Genomic DNA, 15,351 nt, shown 5'->3' on the forward strand with positions numbered 1-15,351 from the left:
CTGATGCATAAACATCACTGACTCCATAAGATGAATGTTTGAAGGTAAATCAATGATAGCTGCGTCACCTCGTCACGCCTGCGCGTCGAAAGACGCGGCCATACGCCATGTAAAAAAGCCGCTCGATTACCCACCACAACCGACATGCAATAAACAATTGCTAACCATGCACATCAAAGGAGATATCACGCGTACAACCCAGAAGGAAATATGACGTTACGTATGTACAAAGAGGGAAATCGAGACATAAGCTGAAAGCCATTCCGATGGGAGCTGAAAACAAAGGAGTCGCTCGCTGTAGAAGCAAGGAAGTGGGTAAAACAATGTACTCTTGAAGACATTGTTCGAAAATCCAGTAACAAGAGAAAGGGACTAAAGGAAGAACAGTGAAAGGATGGCCCCATCACGCTAGCTGAGTGCCTTCAAAACTGACAACTCAGATGCAATAGGAAGAAGACAGAAGGAAAAGAGAAAGAAAGAGCAGCAAAATATTATACACTCAGTAAGGCAAAATTTCCAAGGCGATGTCTATCAGGTATTATGTTAGGGGGAAAAGAAAAAGAAAAGAAAAGAAAAGAGAGAGAAGGGATGATGAAAAGCCGGATAAGCGAAAGAAAACATCAATTTGATGGTTCGGAAAATCTGCCAGGAGAGTCGGCATCGGGTTCATTATCACTTGAGCGGTGGTGTTGTTCTGTTGTTGGAGACACGACGATGACTGGAGTAACCGGTCGTTGCGAAGCGGCATCTTCTGGACTAGTCGCGATAGGCTCTTCTAAACCTTTCGAGTCAATCCTTGACGGTGTCATGGGCTCCGGTACTGGGGACAAAGCAGAGCCGTCCGCACTGTCTTTACTCCCACCCGTTGGCCCATTCCGTCTCCGTAATCTGCGTTTTCGACGTTCTTCTTCAGCGCTTTCCCTTCGTCTTCTGGACCGCTCCCCATCGGCATTATCTCTTAGACCTTGTAACATGCTTGCAGCACGATCTGCAACATCTTCACTCTCTGAGATCTGTGTCGAATCTTTGCTTGTGATCCCAGAGTCCGAGCCTAGGCTAAGGGGGCTCAGAAGCCCTGTCTCTGTAACATTTGGTTCATCGTTACTGGCAACATTGTCATTGACTTCGTTCCCATCATTGGTTCCACCACCTTCCGTGTCTTCAGCTCCAGGTAGGTCTGGCATCCTTTGGCCCGAAGCCACGCGAATCTGATGTCGTTCCTTCAATCTAGCACGACGTCGACGGTCACGCTGATCCCTAGCCTGAGGAGCTGCAGCTCGTAACTTCTCCAAGAGAGAATCCATGGCCCCGCTTGAGGCAGGCAGCTGTGACGTTTCACCTGAGCCAGCACTGTTTGCAAGAGCAGCATTATTACGTTTGCGAGCAAGTGATGCTTCTGTACGCTTTCTAGCCTCCTCCAACGAGATATTCTTTTCCTTGGATTTCTGTGGATCGAAGTCTCATTAGCCAAAATCCCCAGAGCATGCACGGGGCTCTAGATTAGCTCCAAACTTAACTTACCTTCCATTCAAGCAAGAAAGCAGCCAACTTGGCAAAGAAGTCTCGTCGAGCGCCCTCATCTGTGTTGTCCTCACCGTAGAAGACCATAATGTCATCGTACGACTTAATCATCTCTTCAAGATAGAGCTGCATTTGCTCGGCCTTGCGCCTAGCCTCCTTCATACTCCTTTGAACGACTTGGCTGACGCGGTCTTGCGGGTGAAATTTCTTAGGATCGCTTAGATTACCAGCGTCTAGGCTCGCCTGTACATTCTTAATATTGTCAATGTACTTCTTAGCATCTGTCCGCAACTGATCGACATTAAGTTTCTGAAGGGCGACAACACCGTTGATGTCATCAACGAAACCTTCCCATTCTGGATATTGATTGCGAACAATCCGCTCGACAAGATCTGCAAAGGTGGTTTCGTTCTTATCATCCTTCACCATACCTAATCGAGCGAGAGAGCTCAGCTTGAAACCTTGAGCTTGCTTATTAGCATCGTTCATGAAATTTCCGATATCTAAGATCAGGCCAAGGACATTCATCAGAGCTACAGAATCCCTCAGCGATTCGCTCACTTTCACAACCTGCTGAAGCTTGGCGGATATATGCTCGTAGTCGGGCTCAAAGGAGCGAGTTAATGCAAGGGCACGCATTCTCGCTTTCCAATAATGGTTCAGCTCGAAAGCGGTATATAGATAAATTTGATCTTCACGCGTAAGCTCAGCCGGGTCTTGCTCCCGCTCAGAGCTAGCAGCATTTGGACCTGTCCAATCCCTGCTGTAAGGTGCCATCTGCTTGGATATATTTTCAGGTATCGTGCACAGTTCATCCCGTTGGAGGAAGTCCATAACAACCTGGTTGTCAAGGATATCCGCATCACAGTGAATAACCATCCGCACGACGTCATCTGCAGGGTATTGGGAGAATTTTGCCATGGCAATCTGCAGATTCTTAGACAATTCGTTAGAGATAAGCTGCTTCTTATCTTTACGCTGCTTGGCTGCCGCATTGCCTCCAAAGATCTTGGTCTCCTTCGCCATGAATAACCTCTCAACTTCATCCAATACACCCTTTTTGGCAAGTTCGGTATATTTTTCCTCCTTCGCTTGAGGGGTAACTGCATGAGATGCCCATACAGTCACCTGAGGAGCATCAACCTTTTCCCAATGGAGTGCTTTGAGCTTCTTCTTAGGCCTAATTGATGGCAAAAAGGCTGTTGGTTTGGAGGGAACGGACTGGGAAGCCATATAATTTGCTCTCCAGCCTCCAAATGAGGCACCGGGAGGTGGTGGCGGCGGAGGAGCGCCAAATGATGCGCCGGGGGGCGGGGGTGGAGGAGGAGCGCCAAATGATGCGCCGGGGGGTGGAGGAGGAGGAGGCGGGGGAGGCATTTTTCCAGCGGCACCAGGAGGAGGCGGGGGAGGAGGCGGAGGGGGGATCCCAGCCCCCATCCCTGGGGGTGGAGGTGGTGGCGGGGGAGGAGGCGGAGGGACACCTGTTGCAGAGCCTGGGGGAGGGGGGGGTGGTGGCGGAGGAGGGATACCTGCTCCCATCCCTGGAGGCGGTGGTGGAGGTGGTGGCGGGGGAGGGGGAGGACCAGCAACAACGCTTGAATCGACCTTTTCATCTTTACTCTCCCCTTTAGGCTCGTCCACTCTGATGGCCGGGGTGTTTGATTCAGGGAAAGGCGGTTCGTCAGCAGCGGCCGTCGTTTCGTCCTCTTCGGCACCAATCTTAGGTACTTTCGCCGCAATCTCGCCGAGAAGGCCAGTGGCCTGAGCAGGGTTCATCCGGGGTCGTTGGATGTCCACAAGACGCGCTTTCTCGTACACAGTTTCACCATCTTCGTTGTTAGTCTGCCCAAGACCCTCACCAACGGCATCATCTGCTCCCGGAACAAGGCTCCTTTTTCGATAAACAGATCCTAGGGCGTTGCTATCTAGGTTCCGACGTGCATGTTCCTGGAAGTCATCGCTGGGTTCAGGTTCACCATCCATTTGCTCTCGTAACTCTCGTAGCCGGTCCGAGGGGCCATGTTGACCCCAGACTTTGCCTTCTAACTTGAACTGTGTTTTTGTCCTTTCGAGTTGCATTTCCAACCTCTCCAGGAGTTTTTCACGGTCTAGGATACCTCTCATATGCGAAGGATCTGTCTCAGCCATGTTGTGCTTCTTAGCATTTGATGCGGCTATATCCTGAGCATCTCGAAGCATCAAATAAAGCTCGCGGGTCTCCAACTCATTACGCTGAAGCTCTTGAGCCCGAAGCCTTTGGAGATCGGCAACCTCAGCTTTAATCATTTCGTTTTGCCTCGATTGAAGCTCGATGATGCCTGTTTGCTCATCAATCTGTTTCTGTAGTTTCTTAACCAAGCCATCCGCGCCTAGTTCAATCTGTGCCTTCATCTCATCCCGTTCAGCGATTGCAGCCTCCGCAATTTGGCGGGCCTCTAGAGATTCATCATATACCCGTCTCGCTTCTGCATCGGTATGAAGCCGATCTAGAAGACTTTGTACGGTAAAGGTCAAGCCCTGTCGGAGATCGAGATCAGGAAGTCTCCGATCCATAGCAACGTAACTAAGCATAGCATCTACAAGCTGGTACATGCGTAAACCATCTTCACCAGAGTTCTCACGAATTAGGAGAAGATGTTGCATAGCAGAGAGGAAATAATCGTGAGCCCGGGTTCCCTGGATTTTAGTTGCAATAGCATCGGTGATTTGCAGCGGGTCACTCATATCCTTCACTTCACCCTCGATGCTATCCTTCATACTGCTGCTCTCCCGCTGTAAAAGGTCTTCGTAATCAATGGCCTCATTCTCCCGGAAACGTTCGATCTGTTTGTCGATGACCTCATACTGGAAGCCCTCCATCTTCGTCAAAAGGCGCTTAATTCCACAAGAGATGAACTGGGCTCTGATATGGCATCGTAATTGCAAGTCGTTCTCCCCCGCATCAACTAACATGTTAATAAGAAGCATAGTGGAAACGGCATACTCCATAAGAAGGTTTTCCATTCCGATGCCGCCGCTGCGATATTCTTCGCTCGCACCTACTAAACTACCCATTTTCCCACGGCCATCGATTGTTACTTCAACTATCCGCATCCAGGCATCAAAACGCCCGGTTTCGCCCTGATGGTTCTTGACATGATCCATGGCTTGGAGGACCTTCTGGTGGCCATGTCCTTCCGCCCAGTGACATAGGAAAGTTAAGACCTCGCTGACCAGTTTCCTAGTATTAAGCCGAGGGGAGAGCAACGAGCTCACAAGAGCTATAATGACCTGCTGGTGATCTAGAGCATCATCCGCACCATACATATTGTTCATCAAGGCTTTCAAACACTTGACGATGTCATATTCGCGATCTAGATCCTTATCACCGGTTGGAGGGGCCGGGACAGGACCTGAGGCTTTGCGGCGGTTCATCTTCGAGAGAACATTCGTAAGAGCTATTTGACCCTGTGCCTCAACAAAGGCCTTCACCCAGCTAATTGGTTGTGTCCTCAGGCTGACACTTAAGCTAGCCAGCTGCTTCGAGGTAATAGAGTCATCCATGACCTTCTTGACGTACCACTCCGGGCTTCCTTCCTCATCCGCTCGCTCAAGAATACCAACTGGGCCGTCCTGACCATGTGTCTGGCGCGCATTCTGTCTGCGCTTTTGTTCCCCTTGCAGCTCTGTCAGCCTGTCTTGGTGAACAAGTGTCCATTTCTTAGAAGCCGGATATGCGAGCATCTGTCTCTTCGCCTGTTCTGGGAGGTTTTGCCAGCCTCGCTTCTGCATCAATTCCAGGAATAGCTGGTCGACAACACGATCATCCCTCGGCCGAGCGAGATATTGTTCTGGGTTAATCGGAGGAGGTCTCGGCTGTGCAGCCGGCGGTGGCTGCCAATTCGACTGAGTCGAAAGTCGGTTTGGGTTCCCACTCGGGAAATAGGTACTTCGATCAGCCGAATGAGTCGTAAGTGTACGTGATGATCCATCAGACGAGAAATGACTGGAACCGCGGGTGTTCGAGGAAAGCGAGGAATGGACGCTAGCTTGGTCAAAAGATATACGTGAATTAGATGAGGAATCAACCGTCGAAGAAGAGTTGTGACTGAATCCAGTATTGGCGGCTGAACTTCCTGGTCGTCCCCATTGTTGGTACCGTGCACCTTTATCCCCCGTATTACTTCCGGTCATTGTTAAATTCGAGGCATGTGGTGGTGGACGAGGGCCAGTAGGGTGTGAGTATGTATTGTTATCGCGGACGGAAGAAGGGTTCCATGCAGGGTATTGATGGAAGTCACTAGCCCCTTTAGCCAGGTGATTAGGTGACGGATGACTAGACGTTTGCTCTTTTCGCGACGGCTCGGGCTTGGATAGGTATTCGATTGGGATGGGTGTCTTGGTATCCGCAGGGAGACTTTCGAAAGGGATAGACGTTATGACACCAGCGGTCATTGACAGTCCGGAGGGATCAATATCATGTGGATAATCTACAGACAGAACCGATGATCTTTTCGAATGTCGGGACGATCGAGAGCCAGCTGAGCTCCCGGGGGGCGCCAGGTTTTCGAATGATCCGGGCCCGTCATATCGATCCTCTACTGGCTTTTCCTTATGCAACTTCCTCCCAAAGAATGATTTGCCAGCCGAGGTTTGTCTTGATTTATCAGGTGAGGATGTGGTGGTTGGCATTTTGACGGACGTCGCTGGGAAAGAGCAGGGCGCAGCATGAGCGTTGTCCACAACACACAAAGATTTCCGTTGGGCGCTAAATTGATCCTTCCGGGTGAATGACAGCACCTACCACTCTCGGCCTAAGAGATAGCAATGGTAGTATCTGGTTCAAATAAATATGCTGTTCCTCGCACTTCTGGCTGGCACTAGTAGTTAATACCCGCTGCGGAGCAGCGGTAGAAAAGAGAGGGGCCAGATACACGAATTCTTCTCTCTTTGAAACCCACAGCAACTTGGACAGACCGCAGCAAGAAGTGGCGATCCTATCAACTCTAGCAATCCTAGCCTTCAACGGGATCTTTTCCACGTCCAGACCCTATTTGCTGGTGTCTCTTCGCATGTCAGGGCTGAAGCACGGGCATTAGGGGGAAAGCGGGCTCTAGAACGCGATAGGGGCCGCATTCGCACGTGATCTGTATTGGTTTATATCTCCGTGTCACGTGCATTATAATCGGAGAAAGAGGTGGCCTAGAGGGTCGCCGTATGTACGCTATCCGGATCCTTATCTCCAAATAGCAGGCTGCATTGATAGTCCCAACCAAAAGTCAATCCACAAGATATCTTACCCATACTTGAAGATAAATTCTATGATGCAGACGTTGATTATGAAGTCACCCTATTAATCACCACTACCTATCATTGCACCTCTAAGCTAGCATTGTTGCTAGCATACCCCATACCGTCGCAACTTGTGGAATTCAGCTTAGGCAAAAGCAGTCGAAATGGGCTCAGCATCAAGCTTCGCCAAGGTATTCTCTTTACTCATCAATCCGTGACAAGATCGTACTCATCTAAACCTATCACTATCGCTCAGACAATCATCATCCCAGCCGCCATCTCCCTAGCGCTCTACCTTCTCTTGTCGTTCCTTATAATCCCTTTCTTCCGTCGCTATCACCAACGATACTCACAATATCTTCCCTTACACACCATCTCTGCGCATACCTCCACACTCCGGGACCGTATCGCTGATGCAATGATGCGTCTATTTCTACCGACAGCATGGCGACAACAGGCACGATTTGACGACCAACACGATAACATTAGTATCTTTGACGAGGAAGGAGAGATCATGGTTGGGATGGATATGGACCCTGCACGAAGGGAGGCCCTGGAACGACGGCGCAGTACTGGTGCCGAAGCAGAAAGCCGACTCAGTCGTGAGCTGGAAGAAGGATTTATGGACGACAGTGATGAAGAGGGAGATGGTCGACAAGGCACAAGAGGACATTGATATTCCTTCGTAGACATTCACGGGTCCGTATGGCGTCTGAAACGGCTTAGACAAGAGAAATACCTGCGACTATGTCCGCTGCATCAACTATCCTCTCCAACGTACCCTTTCTGCATCGCGTGACAGTTTGATTCCAGACTGTAAGCTAGCCCTGTAGAAAACACTTCCAGGGCCCGATGGAAACTAGTATTCAGCGTGCCCTGCCAAGGGGACGTCATTCACAATACAACTGGGGATAAGGCCTTATCTGGCCCGCAGATCCATTCCAATGACGCCACGCCATACCATGATGGTGACCCATAATACCGCTGATGCTATATGGTGAGTGAAGAGAAGAAAATCACACTCCAGGACACTCTCAACACACTCTTATCCATCCAAACCGATGGCTATTTCAAGCTGAGGCCAATTGTGCAAGTCCCATCATCGACTATAATTAGTAGACCATATACATTACCAGCCCATATATACAGCTTCTAACAAATGTGGGTAAGCTACACAGTTCACGGTTCCCAGCCAAAATTCAGTACACGCTCTCCATGAATATTTAGGTACCTCCACCTTGATATATCCACAGTGGTAAGTACTTAACTGTGCTGGACTGTGGTTGGCTAAATCAAGCTTCAGATGATCTGCAGTCTCCACAAGGATCAACAAAGTATGCCCGAGAAATATGTCCTCTCAGTCGGTAGGCTACTAGACAAGATTTGTATGCCCTAGTACGATTCTACAGCAGAAATATTACTGATCTACCAGAAATTTGCCATGCCAATAACAGGTAAAAACAAGATATTATGAATTTTAGGTATCATAAGTAAACATCGCCCTGATCCTTGAAGGGCTGTTCAGATCAGAAGCATACGCTAAGAAACATTCTAACCCATTCATTCCAAAGTGATTGGTGAGACCTAAGCCTTGTTCCTTTGACCGTAGGCCTTAGTAACGTAATCACCGCCGCGAACAATGAGATCCTGGTCCCTATAGTCATGACGGCCAGAGAAGTAGCTCTCGAGAATAGCCTTGGTGCCTTGAGCGTAACGGATCTGTGCGTCAATCGAGGTACCAGACATGTGAGGAACCATGGCGTTACCACCGCCCCATGGGCCCTGGACATAGCGGAGTGGGTGGTCCTTCGGGGCGGGCTGGGGATACCAGACATCACCACCATAGCCTCTCAAGTGGCCAGACTTGACAGCTTCAGCAACATCCTCCTTGACAACGATGGCACCACGGGCAGTGTTAACGAGCCACGAGCCTTGATGAGAGATTAGTTAATGTCCAAACAGCCTCAGTTGGGTGTACCACGGTACTACTTACCCTTCTTCATCTTGGAGATCAGGTCCTTGTTGAACAAGCCACGGGTCTTCTCGTGCAAGGGGCAGTTGATAGTGACAACATCGCACTGAGCAAGCATCTCCTCGAGGGAGTCAACACGACGGCAGCCGATCTCCTTTTCAACCTCGGGGCTAAGGGGCTGGTAGTCGTAGTAGAGAAGCTCCTTGCAGTCAAATGGCTTAAGGCGACGGAGGACACGCTCGCCAATACGGCCGACAGCAACAGTTCCGACGACCTTACCCTCCAAGTCGAACTCATTCTTAGCGACAGCAGCAACGTCCCACTCACCGCGGGTGATCTGCTCGTGAGCGGGGACAAAGTTACGGACCAGGGTTAGGATGGTCATCACAACGTGTTCCGCGACAGAGGTGACATTACAGCCGGTCACCTCAGCGACAGTGATACCGCCATTAGTCTTGTTGGCAGCGTTCAAGTCAACGTGATCCGATCCGACACCAGCAGTGACAGCGATCTTGAGGTTCTTGGCCTTAGCCAGGCGCTCAGCGGTGAGATAGCCAGGGTGGAAGCTACAGCACAAGGTTAGCCGATGATTCAGAACAGGGATTCCTATGGGGTACCAGGGTTCACGAACGGTGTGGTGATGATAACTTCGGCGTCAACGAGTTCCTTGTCGAAGGTAGAGTTCTCACCCTCCTTATCAGAGGTGGTGACGAGAGTGTGGCCCTGTTCCTCCAACCACTTTCTCAATCCAAGCTCGTTCTCGGTGGTACCCAAGAGTCCGGGCTGTTGCTTGGCGTGCTCGCCGCCCTAGAATCAAGCGATCAGCAATTGCTGTTCATGGCCTTTTGATACACTTTTGATGGAGGACTTACGTCATAGAGGACCATAAGAATTTTACCCTGTGCGCTCGGTCAGTGTATGCACACCAGTGATAGAGAAAGAACGGGAAATTACCATTTTGAAGTGCTCAATTGATTAAACCACGATAATGATCTTGATGAAAGTAAAAGTGAATGCTACAATCAGATGGTCAGCGGACTATTTAGAATCGACCCCCCAGAGGTCAAATTGTTCTTGACTCTGATGGGTTTAAGTGGGAGAAATCAAATGTAATGGAGAACATGATGGGATGAGATCGAGAACTTGGGGAGGTATACTTACCAAATCCAGGCTGAATAGATGCTGTTTGTTGATGAAAGGGAATGGAGGGGAATTACGCCTTAATATATAGTATAGGATGGATTCCCCCGCCTACATCTGAGTAGTATTCCATCTCGGGACCCCTCCCGTCTTCCCCTCCTCATCCTTTCTTTCCTTTGTCCACCCATGCATAAACTGGAAGCAAGGCGAATAGATGGGCGACCCCACCACCAGTCGATCACGGTGGACACCATGGCACCTCGTATCATTAATTCGTATGGGAGGGTGTGGAAAAGAACGAGTGGAACGAGGTGCGCAATCTTCTCCGCACGCGGGACTCCCTCAATTATGGTGAGCGCACACTGAACATCATTCATTAGTCAAAGTTTGGAATCCATCCGCAGATTGACAAGGGGGCGGTTCGCATCGGACAGTATTGATAATGGATAGAAAACAATGTCCATGTAACATTAGTAGTCTAGCCTAGTCTACCCTAAACTCCAAAGCGTCGGACAGACAAAGGTAATAGGTAGATGTCCAATGCGGGGTTCATGTCCAGTATTGGGATTACGTATCTATGGATTTATGTATGTATCCATGCATGTAGTAGTATGTAGAACTAACTTGGTACTACTATCTAAGCATTAGGTACGTACCTAGAGGTATGTACCTCCAACTTACTACTAGTACCTACTCGGAGTAAGCACTGCACTCGTGCTATTCCTATCTGGATAGCTTTCTACCCCTCATGAGGGGTGATCCCATCCTATTGGTCAACGCGTCCCATGTATGTACTATGTTAGTACGAGGTATGGAGTAGTACCTAGTAGGTATAAGTATTAGATACTATGTATACTAAGGACACTAGTACGTCGGGTACCTTACTGTACTAACCTACCTTCATACCTGTGGACCCAACTACTATACTGTGTCGGACGACTACTTAACCTTCCTACTCATTATGGTGAGGGGCACTTCCCCTCATTTTATTGCCGATAATGGTTGATGAACGGTACAGTGGATCTAAATTGCCGCAAGTGGTGCCATTCATCTCTTCGGTTATCCACATTACTTAGATACTCAAAGCCCCCCTCAGTTTACTGTAGCCAGAAAGCTTGCTCTGGCTGGTTGTTATGCTTGGCGAGATCGCATTGCTCCGCATCAACAAGATCCGATAATCGCAACGAAACGCAGACGCTCTGAAGTCCGAGAATCGACCGTACTTCTACCAACTTGTACAGTACGGAGTTTAGTTTCGATCCCGAATGTGGGAGGCTTCGGTATTGAAACCCGCCAGTCCGGACGGTCGACCTTGATAGCTATCATCTGTCATTTAATGAGGGGAAGGTCCATTCGAGTCTCCACTGTTTCCAGCTCGTACCACCACATTCCGGCCACATCATGCAACGGGCGGACAAGCGCCTTTGACCCCAATTCTCCCATGAGGGAGTAGTTCTAGTTGGGGGCTGGAATTGATGGGGAACAAAAGGTAAAAAGAGAGAGACGCAAAAGGAAGGAGAAGAGAAATCCAGCTACGGCAATATTTCGGCACAGATTGTATTGTCATGCCGCCCACCGCCATTACCTTCTCACATCGCCGACCCGAATATTTAACTCTCATTCATTTGAGTGCGACGATGGTCCAGATAATTCATGGTGCCTAAAGAATAGAGTCGAGATCTAATGTACAATTGTCTATAGCTACACGGTCATGCCGATTGCCAACCCTGGCAATATAACGGGCATAACTCCAGTTTAGAATACAATATTAACCAATTTACCCCCCTTGACAACGATCACGCGCCTCCGTTTTTCCCAGTCATTCTTCTCACGCAACCAAGTACGTCCTTCGTCGGTTTCCAGGATGCAATTGATTATAAAATCCTGCTCGCTTGTTTCATCCGTCGTGGGTGACAGCTGTCGTGGGACTGTGACAGTGAAGCGCAACTTGCCATTGATCTGAACTGCCACGGTCTGACCACCACGCGCCGACAGTACATCCGCCTGCTCTGAGGTCAGGAGGGCTGTTGGCCAAGGACAGTCAAAAATTGGGGGCACGTTATATGCATTGTCTATGGTTTCACTCTTCGGGTAGCGGTCAATTATCGGTTCGTTGAGAGATTCCCAACTCTCCGAAGCTAGAGCCGGAGCAATAGGTGCGAGAAGGCGAAGTAGAGAGGAGATACACAAGTAGAGGACCTGTGGGGACGATGGTGTTGATGAGGACAATGAATTGGTTAATTTGGTCAGGTCAGAGATAACGGTATTCAACCCATAGGGGTTATGTTCTATGCAACTGGTAACGGACAAAATGGTTCTATGGGTGAAGAGAACAGCATCTGCGTCATTGTCACTGAGATTCTGCAGAGAGTGGGCGAGGGTTGTGGCGTGGTTGGACAACGTCAGCTCATGTGGGCTCAACGTGTATGACGATGAAGCAAATGTCTCTTGCGCGTCCTGCACAAGCTTCCAAACTCGGCCAAACCAGCGTTCGACTCCCACAATCTTTGCTTCATCCCATTCAAGGACTTCACTGACAGGTGCGGAGAACAGGACGTGGGCGCGAGTGGCATCGGCGCCGTACTTAAGGGCGCATGCTGTTGGGTCCACGCCATTGTGCTTGCTCTTCGACATTTTTTCAAAGGACACATTAGGAGTGATCTGAGTACCTTTGATTACCGGCTTATCGGGGCTAGAAAGGTCCACTTCGGAGGGGTGGAGGAATCTCCCTGTAGAGGGCTCCGAGTACGTCTTCCCATGAACCATACCTTGGGAAAGGAGTGTCTTGAACGGCTCCGATGGCCCCGAAAGATCACCTACATGGGCAATCTCTGGGAACAAGTCGGATTTGGCAAGGAATTTGTAAATGAACCGGGCGTAGAGTAGGTGCAAGATCGCGTGCTCGACACCGCCGATATAAACATCGACTGGTCGTGCAGATGCCGGTGAAAACGGCTGTCGTCTGTTGGCGCTATCTAAAAATCTGAGAAAGTACCATGAGGAATCGACAAAGGTATCCATTGTATCCGTATCCCGCTTCGCAGGACCTCGACACCTCGGACATTCAGTGCGGACCCACTCATCAGACGACTCCAGAGGATTTCCTCTCTTCCCTTTTAGCCAGTCCCCTTCTATCTTAGGCAACTTGACTGGGAGCTGATCGTCCGGCACGGGCACGGGGCCACAATCTCCGCAGTGAACGATAGGAATCGGGGCGCCCCAGTAGCGCTGTCTGCTGATCAACCAGTCTCTCAGTCTCCATTGCTCCACAGCATCTCCATGGCCTACGGCTCTGAGGTCATTGATTATTTGTTGACCCGCCTCGCGGGAGTGAAGGCCCTGGTATTTCCAGCATCTTGAGTTAAGGAAGCCCTCTTGAGTATAAGCTTTCATGTCACTGGCAGGGAGATGGCCGGTGCAAGCCCCGGACTCGGCATCAGATGCACGCTGGGGCTCGATCACGACAGATATGGACTCAGGCTGAACATTCTCTTTGAAAAATGCCAGATCTCTAGAGTCATGACCTGGAACTCCCATTACTGCTCCCTCTCCGTAATCACTAAGAACATAGGGGGCTGCAAATATAGGAAGCTGGCGAGCGATGTGAGGGCTCTCCTTATCAATAATGTGTAATGGATGAGAGGCAGTCACGGTAGATAATTTATACCCGGTCTTGGAGTCAGGGGGAAGGGAGGCCGCCTCATCCAAAAACTTACGCAGGTTTGAATCTGTCTCCGCAGCCGCTAAAACGATGGGGTGGTTCAGAGATAGAGCAAGATATTCTACTCCATAGAGCGTATCTGGCCGCGTGGTGAAGACATTTATGTCCGTACTCCCGCGTCCAGTTCCCTCTGCTGCAACAGGGAATTTGATTTTTGCGCCGTACGATTTTCCCAACCAGTTGCGCTGCATAGACAGAACCCGCTCCGGCCAGCCACCGGCTAGGGAATCCAGGTCATTCAAAAGAGCTTCCTTGAAGTCAGTTATACGGAAAAACCACTGCTTTAGGTTCAACTTTTCGACCTTTGCTCCGGACCGCCACGAGAAGCCATTAGCATCGACCTAGCCACGGAGTCAGCATCGGGCAAACGCAAAACGCCGGTTGCAATGTGTACCTGTTCGTTTGCTAGAACCGTTTTATCCACAGGATCATAGTTGACCAAAGCTTCAGCCTGATATGCTAACCCTTTCTTATAGAGCATCAAAAAGATCCGTTGTGTATGTTCATAAAATTCTGGTGCACACGTCGCAAATTCCTAACGGATTGCAACAGCAAGATGTTAGCATGATCTTAGACACGAAACATCATGTTTTTGTCTCACTCGGTCCCAATCAAAGGAAGTAGATATACTCCGTAGCTGCTCCTTCATCCTGGCAATATTATCCTTCGTCCATTCTGCCGGGTCAATTCCCCGCTCTATCGCCGCATTCTCCGCTGGCAACCCAAAAGCATCCCACCCCATGGGATGGACAACTTCATGACCGCGCATGCGATAGAACCGTGCAAGCACGTCAGATATGGTATACACACGTAAGTGTCCCATATGTAGCGTTCCTGACGGATATGGAAACATGGACAGAATATAAGATTTGGGCTTCTCCGTGTTGCCTTTCGTCTCCGAGGCAATGGATGGTAGATTCGACTCCTCGGAACGCCATTTTTCTTGCCATTTTCTATCGATTGCGGGTAGGTCAAGTTTTCTGGTGTTGACTTTTGGTGTAACGGTCGTTGCGAAACGGGCTCCGGTAGGGATCGAAGGTAAACGACACCCGTGCTTCCATCGTCCGTGTGCTGGGAACGTCCTAGTCGGACCCAATCGTAGGCGCGAAAGAGACAGCATCGTGACTATCTCATCATTTTGCCATGCGATAGGTTATCTTGGAATTGATGCAATTGAGTCACTGCAGGCGGGATAAACATGGGTCCCGCGAAGTGCAACAGGTTTGTTCAACAAGCAAATCTACCCATGTTGAGGTCATACCGTAGTCAGTCTACACTAATCCTAATATGGGATAGTGTCTTTTGACTCGAGTTAGTAAACTACGGACTATGCCCGCGGCCCGCCCGCGGCAGGTACCTGTTCCTGAGGGCCGTGGAAAGATGGCTGTTGAATCCTTCTCTGCGTAGCATGCGCAGTTAATTTAAACTAGGTAGTGTGTGGTTAATAGTGCGTATACAACATTTGACCATTCTCTGTCTTCTGTAGTACTCATTAAACCTTTGCTTTTCAATGATACCAAGGCCAAATCCCAAGATATATATCAATATATCTCGTCACAACAGTTGATCATTGTTAGCTGCAAGTTTATTATTGCTACTAGGGAGACCGTACCACATCCCGTGACGTAACTGCCTGAATTGTTTGCTAGTGATGATGGACTGTTGATATCAGATAAAATTGATCACCCTAGGCTAGATGACTTGACAGTAGATACGTATCCTAAGC

General features: G+C 49.5%; 4 protein-coding genes across 4 annotated transcripts; 1 reads left to right on the forward strand and 3 right to left on the reverse strand.

Moving 5' to 3' along the window:
- Positions 1-512: 512 nt before the first annotated feature.
- On the reverse strand, positions 513-6,577 carry BDV37DRAFT_297743 (formin sepA). The gene is made up of 2 exons (XM_032090399.1): positions 1,522-6,577; positions 513-1,445 (listed from the first exon to the last, which is right to left on the reverse strand). Exons 1-2 carry the CDS (start codon positions 6,190-6,192, stop codon positions 621-623), a joined length of 5,496 nt encoding a protein of 1,831 aa, XP_031936728.1. The 5' UTR covers positions 6,193-6,577; the 3' UTR covers positions 513-620.
- Positions 6,578-6,956: 379 nt separating this feature from the next.
- Positions 6,957-7,468, forward strand: BDV37DRAFT_287625 (uncharacterized protein; the record flags this gene model as incomplete). Its single annotated transcript, XM_032088143.1, has 2 exons — positions 6,957-6,983; positions 7,049-7,468. The coding sequence occupies 2 exons, from the start codon at positions 6,957-6,959 to the stop codon at positions 7,466-7,468; spliced, it is 447 nt and encodes a 148-aa protein (XP_031936729.1).
- Positions 7,469-8,263: 795 nt separating this feature from the next.
- On the reverse strand, positions 8,264-9,978 carry fdh (formate dehydrogenase (NAD+) FDH1). The gene is made up of 6 exons (XM_032080353.1): positions 9,926-9,978; positions 9,719-9,780; positions 9,637-9,663; positions 9,396-9,571; positions 8,786-9,330; positions 8,264-8,723 (listed from the first exon to the last, which is right to left on the reverse strand). The coding sequence occupies exons 2-6, from the start codon at positions 9,719-9,721 to the stop codon at positions 8,377-8,379; spliced, it is 1,098 nt and encodes a 365-aa protein (XP_031936730.1). The 5' UTR covers positions 9,722-9,780; positions 9,926-9,978; the 3' UTR covers positions 8,264-8,376.
- A 1,405-nt stretch (positions 9,979-11,383) lies between these two features.
- On the reverse strand, positions 11,384-14,870 carry BDV37DRAFT_231487 (leucine--tRNA ligase NAM2). The gene is made up of 3 exons (XM_032080354.1): positions 14,227-14,870; positions 14,020-14,160; positions 11,384-13,966 (listed from the first exon to the last, which is right to left on the reverse strand). The coding sequence occupies exons 1-3, from the start codon at positions 14,743-14,745 to the stop codon at positions 11,660-11,662; spliced, it is 2,967 nt and encodes a 988-aa protein (XP_031936731.1). The 5' UTR covers positions 14,746-14,870; the 3' UTR covers positions 11,384-11,659.
- Between the last annotated feature and the right edge of the window lie 481 nt (positions 14,871-15,351).

This window comes from Aspergillus pseudonomiae, assembly GCF_009193645.1.
Source record: "Aspergillus pseudonomiae strain CBS 119388 unplaced genomic scaffold BDV37scaffold_97, whole genome shotgun sequence".
Classification (NCBI taxonomy): domain Eukaryota; kingdom Fungi; phylum Ascomycota; class Eurotiomycetes; order Eurotiales; family Aspergillaceae; genus Aspergillus; species Aspergillus pseudonomiae.

Excerpts from the sequence above, each read along its gene's own strand:
- BDV37DRAFT_297743 (XM_032090399.1), bottom strand. The coding sequence starts at position 6,192 with ATGCCAACCACCACATCCTCACCTGATAAATCAAGACAAACCTCGGCT. Across the intron at positions 1,446-1,521 it reads CTTTCTTGCTTGAATGGAAG|AAATCCAAGGAAAAGAATAT; the intron begins GTAAGTTAAGTT and ends TTCGATCCACAG.
- fdh (XM_032080353.1), bottom strand. Across the intron at positions 9,572-9,636 it reads TTCTTATGGTCCTCTATGAC|GGCGGCGAGCACGCCAAGCA; the intron begins GTAAGTCCTCCA and ends GCTTGATTCTAG. Across the intron at positions 8,724-8,785 it reads GATCTCCAAGATGAAGAAGG|GCTCGTGGCTCGTTAACACT; the intron begins GTAAGTAGTACC and ends TCTCTCATCAAG.
- BDV37DRAFT_231487 (XM_032080354.1), bottom strand. The coding sequence starts at position 14,745 with ATGCTGTCTCTTTCGCGCCTACGATTGGGTCCGACTAGGACGTTCCCA. Across the intron at positions 14,161-14,226 it reads CTTCCTTTGATTGGGACCGA|GAATTTGCGACGTGTGCACC; the intron begins GTGAGACAAAAA and ends GCAATCCGTTAG. Across the intron at positions 13,967-14,019 it reads CGGTTCTAGCAAACGAACAG|GTCGATGCTAATGGCTTCTC; the intron begins GTACACATTGCA and ends CTCCGTGGCTAG.